The sequence below is a fragment of the Curcuma longa genome, unplaced genomic scaffold, assembly GCF_044706935.1.
Source record: "Curcuma longa cultivar G26 ecotype Majalengka, Jawa Barat unplaced genomic scaffold, ITB_CL_G26_1.1 utg509_np1212_2302976_RagTag, whole genome shotgun sequence".
Taxonomy (NCBI): Eukaryota; Viridiplantae; Streptophyta; class Magnoliopsida; order Zingiberales; family Zingiberaceae; genus Curcuma; species Curcuma longa.
The window spans coordinates 240610-264963 of record NW_027435603.1 but is presented as its reverse complement, the minus strand read 5'-3'; the positions used below and the strand labels follow the sequence as shown (position 1 = coordinate 264963).

The following is a 24354-nucleotide window of genomic DNA, read 5'->3' as shown; positions in this document are numbered from 1 at the left end:
TTTTTAAAATTAGTTGAAACATTAGAACTAAATACTTAAAATATGATATTAAACGATAGTTATAAAGGATAGTCAATAGCATGAATTAAAATTTAAAAAAATGTTTTTCATTAAAAAAAATAATGTGATGAACAATAATTTGAAATAGAGGCAGGCATAGATAAAATAATCATTTTAGCCCAGGCATAAATCCAACCTGTTACTAAAATATTTGATATCCTTAAAAAAATATTTACATTTAAAAAAATATCCTGTTCTTTTATCCCCTCGGTGAGTGTGCCGTCTGCGGCTGCAGTCCGCAGAAGCAGAGCGGAGCACGCATCTCAGATTTAAAAAATATCTATTTATTAATGGATATTATTATTGATTTTATAATCATAAATTTAAATCACGGAAATAATCTTTGGATCTGAAGCTGAAGCTGTGGGATGATTGAATCGTTATTGCACTATATATCCCTAAATATAATTATTGATTTTTTGTATGTGTAAGACGAAAAAAATTCTTTTAAAAATATTTTCAACTGACCCGATTAGATCCAATCATAGTTTTTTTTTGGCAAATTTCCTTATTTAAGCAAAATATTTCAAGTGGAGGTCTGATTTTAGTTCAGTAGTAATTGTTAAATACAGTATCAATATTTTGAATGATTAATTTATGATCAGTGCTCACAAGCAGAATAGGTGGTACCTATTATGGGATCGGCTGGGACTATACTGCAATAGTGAAAAGGTGGTCTAAACTATTTAGACTGTTTAAATATTATTTTAAAAATATTATTTTTTAAATAAATAAGTTGAATAAACGAATCCTTAGCGTATATTATATCTGATGAATTTAAAAAATTTATGACCGTTAGATCGTTAACTATTAGAATGCATTTATATTTTTAGATTTCTGAATTATAAAATAATTAAGGGGACTAAAAGGGAATTAAACACACGATTTAAACAACCACTGACACAGATTTGGCCCCGGATGACCAATGCCCATCTTCCCAAATCGTGAACCCTGGTCATTCTCCAATCCCTTTGCTTCATGCTTGTCCGATCGAAGAAGACGACGACGACGAAAGCTGAGGAGAACGGAGGTCGAGATCTAAAGAGTACGATGAAGTCATCGGGTCCATTCCACGCCGTCCGCGTGAGTCCCCTCGCGCCGCTCAACCGCGTCCACATCCTCCTCTACTCCCTCGCCCTCTTCGCCGCCCTCCGCCACCGCTTCCGCTTTCTCGCAACCTCCCTCCCCTCCTTCCTCCTCCTCGCCGCCGACCTCCTGCTTGCCTTCATGTGGGTCACCTACCAGGCCCTCCGGTGGCGCCCCGTCCGACGCCGCGAGTTCCCCGACCGCCTCCTCCACGCGGTTGCCCCCGACGACCTCCCCGCCATCGACGTCTTCATCTGCACCGCCGACGCGCTGCGGGAGCCGCCAGCGAGCGTCGCCTCCACCGCGCTCTCCGCGATGGCATTCGACTACCCGCCGGAGAAGATCTCCGTCTACGTGTCCGACGACGGCGGATCCGCGGTCACGCTTCTGGCGTTCGCGGAGGCGGCGAGGTTCGCCAGGTATTGGCTTCCTTTCTGCAGGGAGAACGGCATCGTCACCAGATCGCCGGAGGATTACTTCAGATCCGTCGAGGGTGCGGGACCAGAGACCGCCAAGGTATGTTCCGAGATCTATCGTTGCGTCATAATGCATGTTTCTTTATGTTTTTTTTTTTGTGTATGAATTTTTGCTTATTTTAAGGCAGCAATGCAGGAATATCCACACAGAAATAATTATTTAAGTGAAATATTTATTTAATTTTTCTAGTAACAAATGTATAAATTTTTTCGATTTTAGGAAAAAATATATGAAATCAGTAAAGTTGTGTGTTAGTTTCTAAGAATAAAGAAATAATAAGAAGGAACCAGATTCTTGGTCTCCAATTTTCACCTTTTCTATTAATATTTCTTCAACTAGATGTCAAGCAACATGGGCGCCGACAATGGAAAAGGGTACAACCCTTCCCAATTTCTTTTTCTTTTTCCATCTTTTGGAATTATTTTGACTCTTTCAGTTCCATTTCCCAATTTCTTTTTCTTTTTCCATCTTTTGGAGTTATTTTGACTCTTTCAGTTCCATTTCCCAATTTCTTTTTCTTTTTCCATCTTTTGGAATTATTTTGACTATTTCAGTTCCATTTCCCAATTTCTTTTTCTTTTTCCATCTTTTGGAATTATTTTGACTCTTTCAGTTCCATCAATTGCTTTCTGCATAATTGTGTCATGTGCGTCTACCTGAGTCAGAGGGAAGAAGCAAAGTAGAAAAATGAAATGTCGCAGTTAGGTAGAATGGAATAAGAAAAGCACGTGAGGAATGAAAACATTGTAGGGCTCTTCACTTTCAATTTCATTGAAAAGCGGATGAAAGAAAGAAAATTTAATGAAAAAACTTGCTTAATCATGAATATCTCGAGGATGACAAAATCAAAAATTAATTTTGTCATTTTCTGTTAATATTTTTGAGACAATAAAGAAAACTCTTCTTCACTCCCTTTCTTTGTCACCGCTCTTTCTTTTCTCTGCTGTTCTTTTCTTCCTCATCCCCTTCCTCCACTCACCTAGACACGCTATCTGAGGCAATAACTGGCCTGAAAAAGAGATAACTGCACTTGCTTGCTTGCATAAACTACTAAATTGAGACATGGAATAAAAGAAGCAATAAACCAGATAAGTAGTTGGTTACTTGATGCAGTTTAGTTTGATCTGATTCCCTGATTTTACTGCGCAATTAATTATTGTGATTATTATTTGATTAAAAACTTCAATAAGAAACTGCCACAATGAATGCATGATGGGAAATTCGATAGCAAAAAGGGGCATTGAGTTTTTAAAGTAGTTATGTTTATGTTTAAGGATGTTTTTTTCTCAGCTGGAGAAGATGTTTCAAGCAATGAAAGAGAAAGTAGAAAAGGCTTTGCAGAGAGGTGATAAATGCAATGATATAACCCAGGGAGAAGAAGAAGAAATTTTGAAGAGATGGAAAGGGTTTACCCGCAATGACCACCCTTCAATAATACAGGTCTCTTCCTAATACAGACTTTATTTTTAAAAGAAAAGTATTATCCACTCTTTGTATCATCATGACTAGCAAAATAAGCTCGTTGACTGATGGAAGTGGTGAATCTCTGTAACTGTTTCCGTGGGTTAATTTTAATTCATTTTTTATAACAAACGTTCAAACTTCAGAAAGCTATAGTACACTGGCCAAACTGTTAACAAAATCAATGTCTTAGAAAATCTGTAAAATCAATTTAATATTAGTTAAATTTGAATGCATTTTTTTTAATGAATCTTGTAAACTAGTTTTTCCCCCTCTTAGGTTTTACTCGAAAGCAGAAAGGATTCAGATGTCACAGGGAAGCCATTGCCGAGTCTCATCTATGTATCTAGAGAGAAACGACCTACTTCTCATCATCACTTCAAAGCAGGGGCTCTCAACGCTCTGGTAAAGAAAAAACAAGCAAAATTAGGTTCTAAACTCATCGCATCATCTTAGTCGTGCAACCATAATTTATTATGATTTTTTCTTTTTTTTTTATTTGCATTCTGCATTGAAGACAAGGGTATCGAGCACCATGAGCAATGCCCCACTTATCCTTACCTTGGACTGTGACACATACTCAAATGACCCTCGGTCTCCTCTCCATGCGCTCTGCTACTTTCTGGACCCTGCCATGTCTTCCAATCTTGCATTTGTTCAATTCCCACAAATTTTCCAAGGACTTAACAAGAATGACATCTACGCAACTGAGGTAAAGCGACTATACACCATCAATCCGAGAGGAAAAGATGGACTTGGAGGTCCAAATTACGTTGGTACTGGTTGCTACTTTTCACGACACTCCTTGCAAAGAAACGCATTCCCACCATCCCTTCCTCGGCAACCTATTGATTCAATTTCTTCAGAATTTGTATTAAGAAAAGCTCATGAAGTGACAAGTTGCAATTATGAACTTGGCACGAAATGGGGCACTGAGGTAACTTCAGTTCATATGTTTGTATTTCCAGTATTGCATTTGCTATTCTGTTTTTGCTGTTGGTTGTTGATAAATTGACTCCCTCGGCATCTCTTGACTTGCAGATTGGCTTCCGCTATGGGTCACTATCGGAGGACTTCCATACAGGCTTACACCTGCACTGTCAAGGATGGAAGTCGGTGTTTTGCTACCCTGAGAAGCCAGCTTTTCTCGGTGACGTACCGCTGAATCTAAATGATGTTCTAAGCCAACGCAAGAGATGGTCTGTGGGGCTCTTCGAGGTGGCCTTCTCAAGGTATTGCCCCCTAACATTTGGCACCATGAAAGCTTCATTTCTAGAAGGCTTAAGCTACGCACATGAGGCCTTTTGGGGCAGTTGGTCCATTCCTATAACAATATACTGTCTTCTTCCACAGTTAGCCCTCATATATGGTACACCGCTGTTCCCAAAGGTACATATGGCTTCTATCTCTCCTTTAGCTTCATCGAGTTAACATAATGCTTGACCTTCTATGATGGTAATACTTTAAACTTGTGTTATTTCAGGTCTCTGACCCTCTGTTCTACTTGTATGCCTACCTCTTCCTTGCTGCTTACGTCCAAGACCTTCTCGAGTTTTTAGCTGCTGAAGGAACCATTCAGAGTTGGTGGAATGACCAAAGAATGTGGATGTTCATAGGCCTCACATCGTATCTCTTTGGAACGATTCAATTTGTGCTTAAAAAAGTAGGCATATCTTCTCAAGGCTTCAATGTGACTAGTAAAGTAGTAGAAGATGAGCAGAGACAGCGATACCGAAAAGGTGTATTTGATTTCGGAGCACAATCGCCGTTCTTTGTGTCACTCGGGACAGTGGCCATGGTAAACTTAAGCTCCATTATGGTGGGACTTGGGAGAGCTGCGAGCTTGCAAGGGAGCTTGGACGAGTTGTTTGCGCAGCTGTTCTTGTCGGCATGTGTAGTGGCCAACTGCTGGCCAATCTATGCGGCCATGTTTCTTAGAAGCGATGGAGGTAAAATGCCGAGGATGATCACTGTGTTCTCGTTGATAGCAGCGTGTTTCCTCCATGGAATTGGGTACCTCGTGTTCAGCGTTTGATCTTCTGCTACTTGATTGGTGAAGAATCAAAATGTAGTATTTGATACTGATACCCAGCGTCATCCTAAACTAATTAAAGGGATGCTTTTTTGCACTAGAACTAGAACTGCCGTGGAAGATGGAAGCTTAATTTTTCATGTAAGGAAATTGGGCATATCTAGATGGTGAATGTTTTTCTATCTGTAGACCCCAAGTTACAAATATAATTCAGTTTTGGGCAAAAATTTCTAATTTTTCATTTCAAAAATACCTTGTTTATCAACTAGTCAAACATTATTATAATAACTTTGATTAAAATTACTTGCATATTAATTATTTCAAACTGCTTCAATATTAATAAAATTATTTTATTTCAAAAGTTGGATCAAAATTGCTATAATGTTACTTTAATATTGATCAAAATTATTTTAACATAGGTCAAAATTACCTTCACACTATAAGAATTACTAAAACATAAGTCAAAATTATATTGCTCTTTTGTAATTAAAACTATTCTAGTACCGGTTAAAATTATTTAATCTAACTAACATTGGCCAAAAATATTCTAACATTAGTTAATGTTGTTCTAACACTGATCAAAATTACTTCAATATTATTATAATACTTTGAATAAAACTATGTAATCAAAATTACTTCAGCGTATTAAAATTGCCCAAATACCATTAAAATCATTCCAATTTAGTCAAAACTACTCTAACTTAATTATCATTATTCTAGCACTTTTATAATATTTTTTTTATCAAAACTCTTTAATATTAATTAAAATTGCTTACATTACAATAGTTTTAATCAAAATTTTTATAAAATATTATCACATCAGTTAGATAAAAATGATAATTTAGGAAATAAAATAAAATACTCAAATATTTTTTATATATATAAAAATAAGGAGTGCAATAGTTTCAGTTTTTTGGTTGTTTGTTTAGTTTTAACTTGTTTATTTATGACACTACTCTTAATATGGATAGAATCAACTAATTGTTATTTATGACACTATATTGTTATCCTTAATCTATTTGAACATTCAACTTAATTTTGTTAACACCTATTAATCTTTTAATCAATACTTCTAGTCTACCTAACTCACTTAACCTTCCAAACAGTGTAATTAAACTCACAATCAAGACTTTGCTACAAGCTACTCAACGGATTTGCTATAAGATCTTGGTAAATAACATACAACATTTAGACAAATTCTTAACAACTCGAAAATATTTTTTTCCAAGTTCCACAGCAAGTAATCAAGCATGAATTTGTGAAGGGATAAAGGTCAAATAAAAGAAGGATTTACTCGTTGAAAAGAGGTGTGCTGAAGAAGAATTTAAATGTGAGGCATGAGAAGGATGTAGCTAGGTCAAATAAATGCTCTTGCCTATGAAAAATTTTTATGAAGTCAAATCCATCATTTTTAAAACTAATCAATTTCAAAAATTGAATACGTGGATTAAAAAAAAAAAAAAAGAATGCACTCTTAAAGGAAGTTTAGATGCATTCTATCACAACAAGCATTAGCAATTAAAGGAGCTTGCACTACTAAGGGTTAGCTCTATATAGATGCACTACTAAGGGTTTAAGTATTAAAAAGAGATAGTCTAACCATTTTAACCAAACACTATTGAATGTTTATTTTATAAAATTAATTTTTACTAATTATATTAAGGATTTTTTTTTCTATAAATTGGACTAGCCAAACAATTTTTTAAAATTTTTATAAGAATAAATTGGAAAAGAAAAAGGGTATCATTTAATAAATTTAAAAATTAGGATCGCCTTTTAATCTTTATCCTGATTGGGTGGGTTAAATCCAGCTCATATTAAATTAAGTGTCTAATTGGGTAATTGAGTTAATTAAGTAGTTTTGAATTCAAAAGGGAGAATAATTCCCTAAATGAACTGATGATGATGATGACGATGATAACCAAACGCTTTCTATTTGATCTCCCTGACCCAAAAATCCACCCACCTCCTCTCATCTCTCGACCCCTATAAATACACCCTCGCTCCTAGAGAGAGAGAGAGAAGAAAGAGAGAGAGCGCGAGCTGTGCTCAAGTTCATCGCCGTCATCCGTTTCGTTGCGTCCTGCTCGCGAAGAAGCGATCGCTCTTCCTCTGCGATTCTTCACCGGTCCCTTCAACGGAGTCTTTCCCACCTCTCCGTGCCCCCAGTAGCCACTTCGCCTTCCTTCTCCGCGCCGTAGAAGCTCCTCGTCCGTTGCTTACACAAACCCTCGCCCCCTCTTCTCGTGTGGGCTTTCGCTTCCGAGGCTCGGATCGGCGCCGCTGTGTCTCTTCCCTGAGTTTTGGCCGGGTTTGGGTGGTGAACTCCTCGGCTGAACTGTCCATGGAGAGATTCTGGCTGAATCTAAACCCTTTTCGGTTCAAGCTGCTGCGTCGGGATCGATTCCCCTGATAAAGGTGATGCCTGTGAGGTTTTATTGTTTGCTTGGCTCTCTTTTTGTTGGATTTAGGTGCTCTCTTATTTGGGAAAGGGCTTCCGAACCTTACTGCCCGTGTCTCAGGGAGTTGTCCTCCTCACCCCGATCCCGCCCACGCGAAGTTATCGTTGCCTCAAGCTCTTAGTGCTTATGTTAGCTTTGTGGTTTTGGAGCCCGATCCCACTTCGACTGGGATTATGTTTCTGGGAAGTTGAGATTTTCTAAAACTCTTTTGTCATCGAGTTGTGTAATGGCAAAGATTAGTGTACTTCCTGTGCTTAGGTTTTCTTTTTAGTTTGGAGTGCTACTTTGATTCGGAGCCATGACCATGTCTGAAAGTGGCCCTGCTTTTGTAAAATGGAGCGAGAAGTTCATCTCTCAGGAGCGAGGGCATCGCGTTGTTCATTACTACCTTGAGGATTCTTCGGGAGATTCCTACCTTGCGGTCGTTGGCACTGAACGCAGTCTGAGGCACATGCTTTATGTTATCGCAGACGAATTTTGTCAGATGTATGAGGCTGATAAATTGCAGTTATCTTCCCTCAAATGGAGATCGAGAAGAGAGGTCGTAGATTGGCTTGCTTCATTCCTTCCAGCAGAAGTCTGCTGCCCTCATAATTCAAGTATTAATCTCACTTTGTACTTAATAACTGTTTGTCTTACGCTGATGTGTGTACTGATTTCCCCCCTAAGCTTAGATGCCCTTCTGCATGACTTTTCTCATTGATTCTGTATTTCTAGATCTACCATTTCTAGATCTACCTAGTTTGCATCAGTGCCATGCACGAGTGTATGTGATTGAAACCTTGTATTTGGTCCGTAACTGTTTTTTTTCTTCTTTTTATACTTGTCTCTAATTGAGCCAAATTTTCTCATGCCATAGCTATAAATATAAGTCATCAGTCTAAAGATTTATGCTGATTCAAGACATGCTTGCAATTAATTATAATTAAAGTGGGTTAGAAATGTTTATGATGTGTGTGATATTGTCATTGAAGAACTTAAGGGTTCATTTTAAGCTTATTTTCTTATGTTGCAAATAACCTGTGAACTCTGTCTCATAATCATCTTTTGATTTGAGAATCCTGTCTTACGTTTCTTTCTTCCACTAGAATTGGTATATCTTCTCAATATAATTGGCAGGGTGGAAATTGATTTTGTGTCTGCTTTGGTTCTGATACTGCTGAAGGGTGTGTGCCCTGGACTTGTGAGATACACAGATGATAGTTTAGAAATTTTACTATTTTTGAAATACTAGAAATGAACCGCTGCATATTTACTTCTATACATCCTGCTAGCTTTAACAATTGCAAACAAACAATTTATGCAAACTTGTTTCTTTAGGAGCTTTGTTATTTTGGATCCTCATAGATGTCTAAAATAAATGCTTCTGTGATCTGTTCTTTAAACTTAACTTTACACACTGTAATGGAAATAGCTGAATATCTGATTTTTCTTTATTCGTGAGATTTTATATTCCATGGTTTTGCTTAGTTGATATTCTCAGAGATTTCAGCAATATCGTTGCGATTTATTCCGTCAAGGACTTATCAAATAAACACCTCATGTCACAGAGTTGCCAAAATATCCATTAAAGCATGTTTTCAGATCAGGAATGGAAGTTAATAGATGCAATGATACTGGACGCCGCTTACTTAATATGGTGATAATTCTTCTTAGTGTTTTTCTCACATGTTCTTGTTGTTTAATTTTTTTGTAGAATATTCTTAATGTTCTCTCAGGGAAAAAACTATCAATCTGAAATTTCCTGGTCTGGTGCTTCTTGGACTTGTGGAAAGCAGCTCCAGCATTACCGAGCTTTTTCTCGCAATGGAACTACAATAGTAGTAAGTTTGAACATCTCTTGTTTTTCTGATACAGTATCATGATTTGGTGTTCAATGATTAACCATTTCTTTTGTAGGCCCATTCTTTTGTCCTTGTAATGTCTGAAGAGGAGACTAGATATCTTGCTTATTTAGAAGATATGTATGAGGATAAAAAAGGGGAGAAGAAGGTTAAAGTACGATGGTTTCATCAAAATCAGGAATTTGCTTGCACGATACCAGCACCTGCCCCTCATCCCTGTGAAGTCTTCATAACACCTTTTTCTCAGGTCATCAGTGCAGAATGTGTTGATGGCATAGCTACTGTATTGACTCCTGAACACTATGAAAAATGCGTGGAGTCAATTTCTTCGTCAGCAGGACTTCGACTCTGTTTTCGCCAGTACAGCAAAAATAAATTCAAGCCTTTTGATTTAAGAACTTTGCGTGGTTATTTTAATCAAGATGTTCTTTCATGCTTTGGTATTTGTAATGAGACTGGAAAAGGAGATGAAGAAATAGGCTATGGTTCATTGAAGGAGCAATGTGGTCCCCGGAGAACTAGATTTGTTAAGGTGCGGAATAAGCTTTTTGAAGAACATTTAAGTACTAAACTCTCAGGACTTTCAGATCATGTAGCAACCTGCAGATATACTCATCAGGATGCAGGGTATGATTTGCTTGTTCAAAGGCCTTTCCCAATGAACTTTGTTGGGTCTCCTGATTGGGTTACCCCACCTTTTAAGGTGGGAGAGAAGATAGAGCTTCTTTGCCAAGATAGTGGTATCAGGGGTTGTTGGTTCAGGTGTACTGTTTTGGAATTATCACATAAGAAGTTAAAAGTCCGATATGAAGATGTGCTAAATGTTGATGGATATGGGAATTTGGAGGTAGGAGTTGTTTTTCTTTTAAAGTTTTGAAGCGAATCATGGACTATTTGCTAGCATGAAAAATGATCTTTCTAGAGATGTTGCTTCTTCGATGTAATTAAAACATTCTTCTTTAGGTATCTTCAGTTGCATTTAGTTCATCCATACAATTATGATGTCTAATATCACCACTAGAATGTAACTGGTTGTGTATTTAGCTTTATGTATTTAATCAGCCTTAAGTTATCTTTTTTGTACTAAAATTGCCTCCAAGGCTCCAAGAAAAAAAAAGTCATATAATTGTTTTATTTGGATGAATAATTTTTATGCAAAATGATTTTTTTTTAATGTTGATTCCCTGATTTTCTGCATCTACTATTCAGTAAAGGAGATTTGTTTTCACAAACTTGCTGATGTATGCTTATTATTATGGTATAGGAATGGGTACCTGCCTTCAGGACCGCAGCTCCTGATAGATTGGGCATGAGATATTCTGGTCGTCTCACTGTTCGGCCATGTCCTAATTCTATTGATTTGCTGGATAATGTCACTCTCCAGAAAGGAATGGCTGTTGATGTAAGCTGGAGTGATGGTTGGTGGGAAGCAGTAGTTATTGAGCTGGGCGACAGCATTGATGATGATGTGCAACTATATTTGCCTGGTACATTCCTAAACTGCTTGGAGTTACCATTGCCTACTTATTTTGTTGTCTAAGGTTCTATTCAATTGAGTATTGGCAATCAATACCGTACTGTTTTTATGGAACTGGTTCCCTAACAAGAGAATTCTCTGTTTTGCACCAACTTGATCATAGGTATTCCTCAGTCCATTGACATTTTGTCTAAAGTGTCAATAGACTAAAGATGCCCTTCTATTTTGCCCAGACAAAGCTATTTAGAGGGATGATAACTCTGTAATCAGGAGGAAATAACTTTAAACATAATTGTAATTTGTATTTAACCTAGTACTATTAGTCAATATGGGTAGTTTGCTACAGAGAAGTCATGGTAGCTTTAAATATCTTAAACACTTTGATTAAGAGAGTTGAGAATCTAGAATCACCTTATGGTGTATCATTAACTACACAATAGGCTGCAGCCAAGTAATTTAAAAAATGCTCTCTAAGCTTGTAATGGGCATGCTCCTTGTATTCATCTCAAATAGATTGCAGCTGCCATTATACCTGGAATTTATGTCTTTTTATCCTTCTACCCTTCAAAAAGTTCACTCAAACTAGCTATGGATCTTGGATCAAATTAAACAACTGGATATTGACCTTGAGATTTGTAGGAAACATGGACACATTATTGTCTTGATGCAAGGAATTCTCAGGCCCACTTGTAGTGACATGGAGTATTGTTGATCACACAGTAAGCAGTAGGCCACTAATAGTTTTTTTCCCTAAAAAAAGACCTTTAAACTTGAGAAAATGAGTGCTCGTAATCATCATATCAAGACAGAATATACGCATTGATTTTGCCCTTAACTTTTGGTGTTCATGCTTACAATTACATCCAGTTTATGTTCCTACTGGATATACAGTACTTAATAGAGAATTCCAAACTTGCTTCCTGAAATGATACTGCAACAGCGTTATAATTTCTGTTATTTTGACTGTTGGGTATAGGAGCATCTCTGCTGCCTAATTTGGGCCCATTAGCACTAAATGTTTCCTAGGTTTTTTCTTGGAAATGTTTTTATACTAGCACGATTGAGATTATGTTGACATACAAAGATGACGTTGAGACTTCTTATGAGTGGCATGGGTGGGCCTATACCAGATGGGGCAGGCCCGATGAATTGGCCTGATCAGGCCATGCAGGACAGTCAGTTCAGGTGGATCAAGTGTGCCAGGTGGATTGTATGAGCCCCGCGAGCAGGGCTGGCTGGTTAGACTGAGCTGGCTCATTGGGCTGGATTGATCGGCCAGGGAAATTGAATTGGCCGGCTCATTATGGTTGTGGTAGTTTGTTGAGCTGATTAAATTATTTGATGGGATATTTTATCATTGTAAAAACTAATCATTGTCTATTACGTAAAACATTCTTGCAAACTAAACATAGGAATTCAAATAAAACACCTAATTCCATCCCAATAACCTAATCCTATTTCATTCCTTGTCAATTTCATTATTTAGGAATGAGTTATTCCATTCTGTGAACAAAACTGGCCATTAGTGTTTGCAACTATTGGCATCAGTTTCCTTCTGTTGTATTTAGTAATCAATCAGATTTTCTTAGCAACCCTCCTGATCTTGCAGGTGAAGACATATTCTTAATATGCGAACTAAAAAGACTTAGAATATCTAAAGATTGGATGGGGAACAGATGGGTTGATATCACCACCAAACCCGATGTCTTATCCACAATATCTTCAGTTAGCCAAAAGACAAACCTTATTTCATGTCCTCTCATCATCAAGAGGGTAGAATCTCGTGGCTCTGCAATGTCTGATCAAGAATTCATCACTAGTCAGGCAAATTCAGTCGAACAAGATAAACAAGTTGAAGGCAGCCTGGTCGCTAATACTCTATGCAAATAAGACAATGAAGCAAGTCATGCCAAGGAAGTGGTTGAAAGGTGAATTGTAAAGGCAAAGGAAGCAGTGTTGGACCAGTATTAGTGCTTGGCTTATGTGGTTTTTGGCTGTGTATATATACAAGGATTAGTGCTTTAGTAGTACATAGACACATGATTCGCTGATCTAGCTTTGACCTACTGAAGTAGTTGCCATGTAATCTCCAGCATTTAGGTTAAACCATAATATCCGGAAGGCATGATAGTAATGTTTGTTATGTCACAACCCTTCATGGTGTCCCAATATTACTGGTACCATGCATCATACGGAATGGATGTCATTAGCATGTTTCTCTGTTAAATTCTGATAGTTGTCTCCTTAGTTTTGATTGTTTTTCCTCACCAAGTGAATTTGCAGTTACTCGATAGGTAGCATTTAAGTTCATTTGTACGTTTTCTACAAGTTGTTTTTCATTTTCATTCAACTATCACTGTCTTCCAATCATGAATGCCGCATTTTGTTTCTTAGTGCAAAATTGATGTGTATAATGATCAAGTTAGTTTGTCCATTTTCAAAATTTGCATATTTTTCAACTATCACTGTCTTCCAATCATGAATGTCGCAATGCACTCTTTGTTTCTTAGTGCAAAATTGATGACCCATTGTTGTATGCCTTCGCCCTTGCCGTGCATCCTTATCGATCGTTCAATTCCTCACAAGTGCTGCTGCCTCCTCTATTGTCTTCTTTCCCACTACATCCACCGCCCAAGCAAGGACCTCCCCATCCTATCCCTTTGGCTCGATCGATGTCACAGAAAACCTCGACCATGTCGCTTAGATAAATTGAATATATCGCCAGTGCCATTTTGACGTCGACCACTTCTTCTAGTGCGTGAATTGCCCCCACTAGCTCCATTGCATAAGAATTTTCAGGAGATTGAGGACAAAAACATCAACCACTTTGCCCATTTGATAAAGAATGAGGTCATCTCAATGATCGAGCTTGCTCGTATCAAACGACCATTTGATAAATATTGAAAGCTAGCACCCTTTTGGTGATGAGGTATGTGGGCGAGGATGCAAATTCAGTGGTGTTTTATCGCAGCATCTGGGAGTGAGTAATTTAATTTAGTCATGTAGGTCCTCGCGCTGCAGTGCAGGGCAATCGACATGCGATTCGGGCGGGCGCTGCACAAAACCTGCGTCGCGTTTCGACCAAACCCGGAAGAAGATTAGCGCTCGACCAACGAAACCAACCAACCAACCAACGAATGGCTTCCATGCGCAAGAAGAGATAAGGCGAACCGCGAACGGCGGATATTGCTGCCCTGCTTCCACCGCTGCTGCCTTCCTAATCCTATCCCCATGGCGACTGCTAGGCTGCTTCTCCCGCTCGCTTTCACCTCCTTGCCTCGTCACCTGACTCCTACCCTCCGGCGGCCCGTCATCTGCAAGGCCAAGGACGCCGACAGCGGCAGCGGCAGCGGCGAGGGCATCGAGATCGCGGCGGGGGTCGGGGGCCTTCTTTCCTGCCCGGTGATTGGAATTTCCCTCTACACGCTTAAGACGACGGGGTGCGGGCTTCCGCCGGGACCCGGCGGCTCGTTTGGGGCGGCGGAGGGGGTGAGCTACCTGGTGGTGGCCGGAATCGTCGGGTGGTCGCTCTACACCAAGGCGAAGACCGGATCGGGGCTGCCGGCGGGGCCCTACGGCCTGCTCGGCGCGGCGGAAGGGTTCTCTTTCCTCGCCCTGCTCGCCGTCGTGGTCGTCTTTGGCTTGCAGTTCTTGGAGCGGGGGTACATTCCTGGGCCTCTTCCCGGCGAACAATGCTTCGGCTGAACTGAAACCACTCTCCTTTATCTCTTTTCTTTTCTAAACTTGGGTCGATGGATGCTTCGATTTGTTTATATTTGATCATTTTGTAAACCATCGATAGATCGTCTTGTATCATTGACTAGCTAGCTACCTTCCATACAAAGTGAAAATACTCGACTAGAAATAATAAAATCTCAATTCATTTAATCTGAACACTAGTTGATCAGAACTCTTAACAAGGCGTTAATACTTTTAAGAGTCCACGGATAAAGCTTCACGAATGAGGTTGTGAGTGAGACCCTTTGCAAGTCCCATGACACTGTCCGTAGCTCCTATCTGCGACCAACAACGCAATGCATGTGCACAAGTAAATAACGTTGCGGAAGTTTAACAAAATTGATGAGATTTCAGTGACTTCCATTGTTACTAACCACTGATTCAACAAATGGCGAGATATATGGGTGTTCCAGCAGCAGGCCACCAGCAACGTTGAATACAACACCCTCATCAATCTGCACCAAGAACAAATAAAATTTCATATTTAGGATTCCTAACGCAAGCAGGTTTGAAGGGTAAATAGTGCAGGAAAATACATAAAACAAATTATGTTACAGGAGTTGGCAGGGAAGAAGAAATACCAAGTTCTCGATGATCTCGTCTGGTATGTCATGAAAATAGACCTAGATGTGTTTAAAGAGGTTGTTAGACAGCTATTTTTTAAACGTCAACAACATTGACATGAAAAAATTTGTGCCCTTCTGCCACACAGATTTCTGCTTTTAAAACACTGCCATGTAAATAAGTTTGCAAGAACCTCAGCCTTATCTAAACCTCCAAATCTCCTGCCAGTCTTTAGATTGGTAACAAGAACTGAACCAACTGTTGATACGTGGCCTCCAGAATAGCCTGCAGAAGAAAAGGCATGACTCTACTTGCCTTGGAGAAAAGAGAGAGATATTTTTGATAAATTTTGAACAAGAAAGTTGAATGGAAGTCATGTAGATTTAACCTTTGAGGAACTGCCGAGCTTCTTCCTTGCTGCTAGGCTTTTCTCTAATTATCCCTTTATCGACCACCACCTCCAAATCAATACCGACATAGCACTCAAAACAATTCAATTTATTATGCATGAAGCTCAATGGGTGAAACATTGTTACCATTTAAACAAAAAGATAGCTGAAATACATGCAACGATAGATCTTGTGTTTGCTTAATCTAGGTCTATGGAACAATGAATATCAAACAAGATAACTCTTTGGTCTAACATTCTTATGGTGAGTGTTAGATGAAAACATAACAATATTCAGTCACTACTCACTACTCACTACTACAAAAAGTGTATTTATAATTATCAAAGTTTAATAATATATCATTAAAAGTTTTTGGTTATAAAAATTTTATAACTAGATTCATCGGACTAACTCCCATAGTTAAAAGTAGTAATCATACCAATAAATTGATCCCTCATAAAATGTCCTCTTATTGACAATCTTTTCACAATTAAGTGACAATATATTTTATAATATTGCCACAAAGTTATATAATAGTGATAAAAAATTTGTGATAATTTTTTATCATATATAATTATTATCCGCAACTTTGTACCATAAATTCTTTTAGCGACAACTATTTCGCATTAGTTGAGGATAAAACATAAGCATTAGTTATTTGGTTTCCATAGGCCATAATAATTATTATGTCCCTAACAGCATTTCATCTTAAAGGACATGGTTTCAAGCGTTGCACCAAGCTGTCAAGTAATAAATAGCATTTTCACGTCCTATAAATAAAACATGTACTAGATCAAGGACATGACAGTATGACACTAGATCCATGTAAGTGCAAGCACATTGGCATGGCTTTCTTTCTTGTGGATGTAGTAGACAAGATCTTGGATGTACAATTAGGTAGTCATAGTTCACCAAGTAAGAAAAAGAAATAACTTGCACAATAACAACAACAATAATCAAGCTTTTTTCCCACTAAGTGAGCTAGACTATATGGATCTTCTTACACTGAGCCCCTACTATAAAAAAGAAATAACTAGCACAAAATAGAAAAGACTTGATAAAAGGCAAGCGTAAGGCAAGCTTATCAAAATATCATCATAAACATAGACGAGGGTTATTGAGTAATCTAATGTTAGTGAAACCAATACACACACACACACATAATATCAAAATTTAAAAAAAAAGTATATGCAATGGAAAACGCATCAAATCTCTAACTGAGCTGTAACAATTTGTCCAATAGTAAGCCAAATGGACTGAGTTCAGGACAAATTCTAGTTGAAGCCGTCACAACCATTGGTCCAGTCCAATTCTAAAAAAATAGAAGAAAATTTTATGGAGCACGAGTACATAATAGGATAAACAGAAGCTGAGATGAACATAATTAGTAGAAGGGCTACTTTTTTCCCCTTTACAGTGCTAATCTATAATTATAGCATGCCAGCATGAAAAATAAGAAAACACTGCCCCAACTATTTTAGCACAAAACATATGGAGGAAATCATAAGTATATGAAATGCCACGTAAGCAAAGTTATGACATACTATATCAGAAGTAATCAAGAGAGTTGGTTCCTCAATCTTCTCTATAAGACCTTCAGCATTCATCCTTGATATGATAGCATCTGCCTGACACAATATTATCAGTACAAGTAAAAACCAAATAAAAGATGAGACTGTAAGGAATAGCCAAAATTTTTCCAAATATGGTAGGAAGTACAGTTGTTTAATAGAACAATGATTATCAAAGCCATTGACTTTAGGCAGAAATCCAAAGTGAATTTCCTCTGATTCATTAGAAGAAGCCTACCAAGTTACAGATTACCAAAGCCTCTACGTTTCAACATACACCTCCCACTGGAACCACACTATCCTAAAGGACATTTCAACTAGAAAAATTTGTTAACTCAATCTGTCCCAGAACTGCCATGTAACAGATATAGGCCAACTCAACAACCTAGAGAAGGTTAAAAAATCTAACCCTAACTCAAACCAAATTTGCAATGTTATGGGCTACCATGGTAGGGATCATCTAACATAAATATACATGTTCAAAGTATGGTCCATATAACTTGTGCACCACTCTAAACATGAAGACACGTACTCCCCAACCATGGGAAGTGATGACAACATTGGAACCACATACAAACTCCTAGAAGCTGAAAGAAGTCAAGGAAAAGTAACAAGTTTCATATAGTGCACCTCATCTTGCACACACCCACAACAGATGGAATCATACTTCTACAAAGTGTGGAGATAGAACAAATAAGATTGTTATAGATAATTAGAGTTGCATGAGCATAATTTCCACACAAGCCCTTTCTAAAATCCAACTCACAATAATCTACTTTCCTTCTTCTACCTTTCTTTCCTCTTCAACTTGCATTTCCTTTAAAAAATTTATTTTTATTTTTGCTACTCAAAGTTAAAAGGGTCTAATAGCACTCTCATAATGACAACAAAGAGGGACATGACTATATCCTTCGGGCATAAGAGAATCAGATTCAACTCACACTGAGGTTAGAAATTTGCATTAGGACTAAGAGCTTCGGAATGCCTCCACTTTACTTTATATTTTTTCCTCAATTTTATTTTGCATAATTAGCACAAACAAAATTTGCATCAGATATCTTATAGAATTAATATTTAGTTCTAAAATTGTAATCAAGCCTTCTGTAAGATCTTAGGTTACTTAAAGAAGCGCAAGGAAACACATTGGAATCTAATTTGAAGAATCTTAAGATGGTAAAATGTGTCATCATAACTTATGCCCATGTTATGAGTTATGAGATAGGGTAATTAGCTTATATGAATTAACTACTATTAAATATCTTTAAGCATTTGGTCATTGATTGAACCTGGCAAATTAATAGGTTTTTTTTAATCCATGTGGATTATGACAAATGAGAGCATATATCCTTGGCATGATGGGTTGTTGGAATGCGTTGCTTGTGTATGGAAAATTCACCATTGAGCCTTACATGTCACCGATTAAGGATACTCTAGGCTGTTGAATTCGTCTTTAAGTCTTGATATGAAGGTCAAGCTTTAAATGAGGCAGTTTGTACTACCCTAGTTTAGTCACATATGATGAGTTTTGGACTAATGATGAGGGATAAGTTTAGATGAGTAAGTTACTATTAACATAGGCTTAACATTTTGGATTAGCGGTTGGACTTGGCAAGTTATTACATCAACCTTTTCTGTATCAGAAGCACATCAATACTATTATGGAGTTAAATATGTACATAAAAGATAGGACTAACCATGCTACATAGGAAAAATAACAATATTTTAACACAAAATGGGTACCACACAAATAAATCAAACACGTATAAACACAAGAGCACCCTAATCTTAATGTGCTAGTGAAAGTAAAGTTAAAAATCAACGTCCAAATTACTTTCACCAAAAAAATACTTGGACTAAATTATCAAGCATAAATGCAAGTGAAGCCCCGGAATTTCCCATATTTAGGCTACATACCTTAGCTTCAGCAAGAACCATAACTAATTCATCTGGATTTTCCCTACGAATACTCTTCTCGTCAATGTCTGCGGTCTAGAAATAAACCAAGTTAATATCTCTATCCATTGAAAAGAGGAATGCAGATCATTGTTATACCATGACATCGAATAGGAACCCCATCTGTTCTAGGATGTGACGACGAGCCACCGACATTGATCCCAATATCAACTGCCACAATAGTTCGTCTCAGCCAATAACAAATTAACGAAGTGACAAAATGGGTCAAAAAGGAAAAAAAACAAATGGCACCTTTTATCCAATCGCAGTAGAAGAGATTAGAAATCCCACAATAAAAGAAGGAATCACAAGTTTTGATGTGATTAGAACTATGGTGACCCGATAAAGTCGTAAATTCATACAGACGAGGAATTAGATTGGAGCATACCTTAAACGGAGGAAGAGTAGGAGGATTTGCAGTCATCTTGTTTGTAGATCCCAGTAGCGAGAGAAGGGAAGGGATGAGGAGGGACGCGATAGGGGAGAGCAGCCAGCCGTGGAGGTTCCAGCGTCAGGCAGTAGGGTCTGCCGGTTGGGATAAAAAACGATAGAGGTGGTCGGTTTCCAATTTTGGCGACGCCGAAGATTCCCTTCTTCTTGAATCCAGACCGTCGATCCTGCGGAAAACATCTACTTGGAATCATCCTATCACGTTTGGTTCAAGAATTCAGGGACATTCAAAAATCAAAAATCAAAAATCAAAATAAAATAATTTAATTTAGTCAAAATTAAAATACTATTTAAAACTTAATTAAAATTAAAATTACTTGTTAATCAAAATATTTTTAAGTTAATTAAAATCAGCAACTATATTTATAAACATTAAAATGTGAAATATATTGTAGCAATTATGATAAATAGAATATTCTTGTATCAAAATATTTTTTATTAATTCAGTTAAAATTACTCTAACTTTATTAAAATAGCTTTAATATTATTATAGACCATAACTGTTACAATAGTATTAAATCATTTTAATCAAGTAATTTTATCAAGTTAGCAAAAAATATTTTAATATAATAATATTCTATCTATTATAATTTGATTAGTTAGAGCAATTTTGTTTTATATTGTAATAGGCACAATCATAAATCTACAATAATATTAGAATAAAAATATTTTTAAAATAAAAATATATTGGAGTATTATTTCGACATTTTTAAAAAAATATATTTTTGTTTTTACATTTTTGCTCGAATTTAAATTTCATTCAGGAAAGAATTAGTTTTAATTTTATTTTTTAAAATGAATTAAAAATACTAAAATTTGTCATCCTAGGAATTAGAGAGGTTAACGGGCCTAGCGTGGCATGGGCCTGACAGGCCCATAAGTTTCCGTCCAGGTTTGGCTTAGTCCAGTTGCTTTTAGTTGGCACAAACAGCGTCTAATTCTCAGTCCAGATTGAGCCCATTAAACCCCCAAAAGTATAACATTCCAAATGTACGTAATGATAAAATTTTCAGTTTTAAAAACCATTTTAAATTAAATTTGATTCGGAATGGCCTGAGCATGACGCAAATCAGGCCACGCCCAGGTGCCACGGTGGCACCTAAGCATCAAATACCATTTTGTGGTTCAGGCCGTGCTTTCGTTTCGCCTGCTGGAATGAACAGAGGCCATCCATTTGGCACCTCAACCATTGGTTCTATGTAATCGAATCTACCTCTTAATTTCAGAAAGAGAGAGAGAAAGCGTGCACGCAGAGAGCAATCACTTTAGAGAAAATTAGATGCACGTATCTGCTATATGTCGCACGCTCATTATAACGATCGCAAGCAATTGATAAGTCTTTCAACTTCTTCAACAAAAGATAGAATCTGTCATCTCAGCAATCTCACACAGTCGATTCCACGACTATCTATAAAGAGGTAAATCGAGAAACTGTAATTAATCACGATGGAGGATGATATTATCTCGACTTTATTAAAATTCGATTATTGTCCACTTCAATAAATTTATTTCATTGTAATCAACTTAAGCCCCAAAAACAATTGATAAACCTTCCAGCAAACTATGATCAGATGCTACGTGCACCGCAGATGGGGCAGCTTTATAATTCATTTTCTAGCGCATAGCGCATTTCTCATTTCACTTTATTTTCTCCAAATTGAGGCATGAAGTGAACCGCATTGAATGGAAAACTGCCTGTTGGAAATATTGCCGACATATAGAAAATTTTACTGAATTTAAATTTCAACCGAAATCAAATTCAGTCTTATATGTTAAGCTGATTTGAATTGATAATCTCAAACTGTCAAATAGATTAAGTTGTCCAAACTCTATCGGGATGTCGTTGACAAAATATCGAGGGATGTTGAGTGGTCCCAGTGCCACTCTATTAGAGAGACGACCTGAGTGCTTTCCGAGTATGAGTGCGAAGCCGAATATTGAGTCAGGACATTGAGTGCTCTCGAATGAGATGCCAAGATCTCCCTCCGAATGTTATCAAGTTCGAGTTGGGAAACCAAATTGCTCGATTGCCAAGTTTGAATGGGTCATTGATGTCGAGTTGCTAAGTGCTGAGTCGACCAAGCTGGAAAAAGAAAAGGTGAGACCTGCATTTGATACAGTTTCCTTAAAACATATTCGTCACGATACTTTGAGGTTATGTTAAATGTCTATTTTTTAAAATATAATGTCAGAACCATAATCTCAATTTAGCATAGGTTATTTGTGATGAATTGAGCAAGTATTCGAACATTGTCATAGGAAGATCTATCGAGTGAAGTGCACGATAGAGAGAAAGAAACGAGGGGGAACAAAGTGGAAGGTGCTCTTGTGTCTGCTTATATGGTCTCTTTTACTTTTTTTCATAAGTGGTCGTAACCTTCTTATATAGGATCTTAGACTTTTAGCAGAATTAAATGGCTGATCGATTAAATGCCATGCATTTATCACCGACTCGAACTCTAGCCTCTGAACCAATCAGTTACGCATTTGAGCATATAACAAAAGGAAATCAAGTGTCAATTTGAATTCTGACCGATCTGATATTCAATGCACACAGATCATGCTCGCATATACAAATCACTCTGATTCAATATAATTGTAACCCTAAATATTTGCAATCCGCATGGGAAAAAGAGTCTCTCCCTCACAACTTAAATAATTACGATACATTATCAATCAATCATAAAGTCATAAAATCTCAATGTAAAATTAAATTTTCATCCACAATGAAATCTCATTCATTTCCATCTCTTTTCCATTCCTATGTTTTTCCCAACGCTGCCTTCTGGCTTTGTTTGCTTAGCTTGTTCGCTTTTTCCTTTCTCATTTCTACAGGATTGGAGTTACGTACGTGTTCGTGGTCTGTCACTCTCCTCCTTTTTATTTTTTTTTACCATTGCCTTGTCAGCTTATCTTTCCCATGCACTGGATGTCTGGATTCATCTTCCTTTGGCATTTGTTAACGCACATGATGTGATGCTAGTTAAACGCTTTCCTACTGTGGACAACCAGATGTAGACTCCTCCGTGCTCTCCACTGTTGACGAAGCTAAATGTGTTTGACTTCGACAACAAGCCTCGCACCATAGATATGGTCGTGGATTAATGGTCCAAGCTTATCCATGGACAGAGAGTTTGCACAAACAGCGATGCTCTTGCGTTTCACCAAAAAATTAGGGAGTTCCTTTTGCGTTTCACCAAAAAATTAGAGAGCTCCTCTTGCGTTTCCACATCTGCTTCTGGAGGAGACGGGTCTCCCCTCGCTATTTCTTGCGTTTCTCCTTTAGTTTTCTACCTCTCTGGCAAAACATTCCACCAGGCAAGTATATGGACTCATCATCTTTCAATGAAAGCGGCACTTGGTCAACGTACGTACCCGTCGTGCCTTGAGCATGCATTAATTAAGCCTTTATTTTGATAGTCTCCAAGCCTTCCACTGATGCCTCTAGCTCTTGCATGCTTTGCTTTATCAGTGGAGGAGGAATGATTCAAGTGTTGACCATACAGTGACTTCTTGAACCAAACGTGGCTTCGTTCCCTTTTGCATGAATTTTCCTCTGACTAATATATACGACATCGCGCTCGTAAGTCTGAATTATTATTAAATTGTCCTCTATATCATCATTTATATTTAAATAAATTTTATCTTATTTTAAAAATATAATTGAAATCTGCTAACCAAGTAGTCCTATTTTATCTTGTTTTATCTTGTTTTTGGTCTTTTTTGTTGCTATAACTAAGTCTCATTTCTAAACTATATATATTTAATTAAAATACTAAAACTATAATTGAAATCTAGATCGAATAACACAGTAATAATAGGCACTAGGTTTATGATCCAAATGTTTAATTTAATTTTAAATGTACAATCAAAGATTTTAGACATGAAATTTTATTTTTATCCATGCATTGTAGTCATTGATTGATTCATTTTACCTTTAGATTGGAATCAAAATGCATGTGCAAATCTATCTTTATTATTTAATAAAATCAATGAATTTTTAATACAATTCTAACAATATAAAAGTCAACAAAAGCAAAGCAAGAGATTTTGGATAATTAACAATCTATTAATCGATGGTTAGTAGTATATATTATATTAACCATCGAAATATTAACTAAAGTTTGTTAAGTAACTAGCTATATCATTGAAATTCAATATCTAATTTTATGTAATCAATCAACTGAAGATGTGATACAATCATTGAAGGCTTCCAAAACAACCTTTTAAGGTGAACCAAAGATATATAAGCCCGTCAACAGCTTTTATGTACTAATAACTTATCATACACATTCATTATTATTGCACTCTATTAAGGTCAATTTCTAAAGGAATCTAAGAATTTAGACAATGATTAAAAGGCTTTGGCTCTTTAAGCTCTTGATAATGTATCATCTTCTCTTGCATTTTTATCTCATTTAGGAAGAGGTAAAAATCATTATTTGTGATTGAAGTCAATATTAGGGTTAAGTTTGTTAAGAATCCAAATTTAACGTTTAAGGAGTTGAAGTATGATAGAATCCAACAAAGGAACCACATATCACTATAAACCCGTAAGTTAAAGTTGTTGAACCCAAGGCAAGGTATCACAACTCGATCATGATGTTCAATACTCTAGTGTAGAATATACATGTGATGAAGTTGAGATATCACATCATCTTCTTCCAACTCCTTAAATTGTGAAGCATCACTCCTGGAGTATGTTGAGTTAGTTACTACGAGACAGATTTACTACAGTGGACAAGGGTTAACTGTGATTTCCTGATTTATCTTTTCACGTATGATTGTGG

At 37.1% G+C, this 24354-nt stretch overlaps 4 protein-coding genes across 5 annotated transcripts; 3 read left to right on the top strand and 1 right to left on the bottom strand.

Moving 5' to 3' along the window:
- Positions 1-1095: 1095 nt before the first annotated feature.
- LOC141820622 (cellulose synthase-like protein G3) lies at positions 1096-5332 on the top strand. The gene is made up of 6 exons (XM_074707972.1): positions 1096-1662; positions 2914-3063; positions 3364-3489; positions 3602-4021; positions 4126-4473; positions 4568-5332. Exons 1-6 carry the CDS (start codon positions 1111-1113, stop codon positions 5117-5119), a joined length of 2148 nt encoding a protein of 715 aa, XP_074564073.1. The 5' UTR covers positions 1096-1110; the 3' UTR covers positions 5120-5332.
- A 1820-nt stretch (positions 5333-7152) lies between these two features.
- LOC141820695 (uncharacterized) lies at positions 7153-13070 on the top strand. The gene is made up of 7 exons (XM_074708062.1): positions 7153-7534; positions 7639-8177; positions 9129-9217; positions 9297-9401; positions 9478-10269; positions 10687-10909; positions 12509-13070. Exons 2-7 carry the CDS (start codon positions 7877-7879, stop codon positions 12787-12789), a joined length of 1791 nt encoding a protein of 596 aa, XP_074564163.1. The 5' UTR covers positions 7153-7534; positions 7639-7876; the 3' UTR covers positions 12790-13070.
- A 977-nt stretch (positions 13071-14047) lies between these two features.
- On the top strand, positions 14048-14715 carry LOC141820664 (uncharacterized). Its single transcript, XM_074708021.1, has one exon. The coding sequence runs from the start codon at positions 14131-14133 to the stop codon at positions 14602-14604; it is 474 nt and encodes a 157-aa protein (XP_074564122.1). The 5' UTR covers positions 14048-14130; the 3' UTR covers positions 14605-14715.
- A 9-nt stretch (positions 14716-14724) lies between these two features.
- Positions 14725-19633, bottom strand: LOC141820663 (uncharacterized). 2 transcript variants are annotated; one of them, XM_074708019.1, is made up of 9 exons: positions 19503-19633; positions 19214-19285; positions 19076-19150; positions 17135-17218; positions 15590-15683; positions 15395-15486; positions 15219-15260; positions 15012-15092; positions 14725-14916 (listed from the first exon to the last, which is right to left on the bottom strand). In XM_074708019.1, exons 1-9 carry the CDS (start codon positions 19536-19538, stop codon positions 14833-14835), a joined length of 660 nt encoding a protein of 219 aa, XP_074564120.1. In that variant the 5' UTR covers positions 19539-19633; the 3' UTR covers positions 14725-14832. The 2 variants fall into 2 exon arrangements, with proteins under 2 accessions (XP_074564120.1, XP_074564121.1); XM_074708020.1 differs by having other exon boundaries at positions 15590-15659.
- Between the last annotated feature and the right edge of the window lie 4721 nt (positions 19634-24354).

What these genes read in the sequence shown, in the direction of transcription:
- LOC141820622 (XM_074707972.1), top strand. Translation starts at nt 1,111, where the DNA reads ATGAAGTCATCGGGTCCATTCCACGCCGTCCGCGTGAGTCCCCTCGCG. An exon ending in CGGGACCAGAGACCGCCAAG is followed by an intron (nt 1,663 to 2,913) that starts GTATGTTCCGAG and finishes TTTTTTTCTCAG; the next exon opens with CTGGAGAAGATGTTTCAAGC. An exon ending in GCACGAAATGGGGCACTGAG is followed by an intron (nt 4,022 to 4,125) that starts GTAACTTCAGTT and finishes CTTGACTTGCAG; the next exon opens with ATTGGCTTCCGCTATGGGTC.
- LOC141820695 (XM_074708062.1), top strand. Translation starts at nt 7,877, where the DNA reads ATGACCATGTCTGAAAGTGGCCCTGCTTTTGTAAAATGGAGCGAGAAG. An exon ending in ATGGATATGGGAATTTGGAG is followed by an intron (nt 10,270 to 10,686) that starts GTAGGAGTTGTT and finishes ATTATGGTATAG; the next exon opens with GAATGGGTACCTGCCTTCAG. An exon ending in TGTGCAACTATATTTGCCTG is followed by an intron (nt 10,910 to 12,508) that starts GTACATTCCTAA and finishes CTGATCTTGCAG; the next exon opens with GTGAAGACATATTCTTAATA.
- LOC141820664 (XM_074708021.1), top strand. Translation starts at nt 14,131, where the DNA reads ATGGCGACTGCTAGGCTGCTTCTCCCGCTCGCTTTCACCTCCTTGCCT.
- LOC141820663 (XM_074708019.1), bottom strand. Translation starts at nt 19,538, where the DNA reads ATGACTGCAAATCCTCCTACTCTTCCTCCGTTTAAG. An exon ending in CTACTCTTCCTCCGTTTAAG is followed by an intron (nt 19,286 to 19,502) that starts GTATGCTCCAAT and finishes CTATTGTGGCAG; the next exon opens with TTGATATTGGGATCAATGTC. An exon ending in AGCTCGGCAGTTCCTCAAAG is followed by an intron (nt 15,487 to 15,589) that starts GTTAAATCTACA and finishes TTTCTTCTGCAG; the next exon opens with GCTATTCTGGAGGCCACGTA.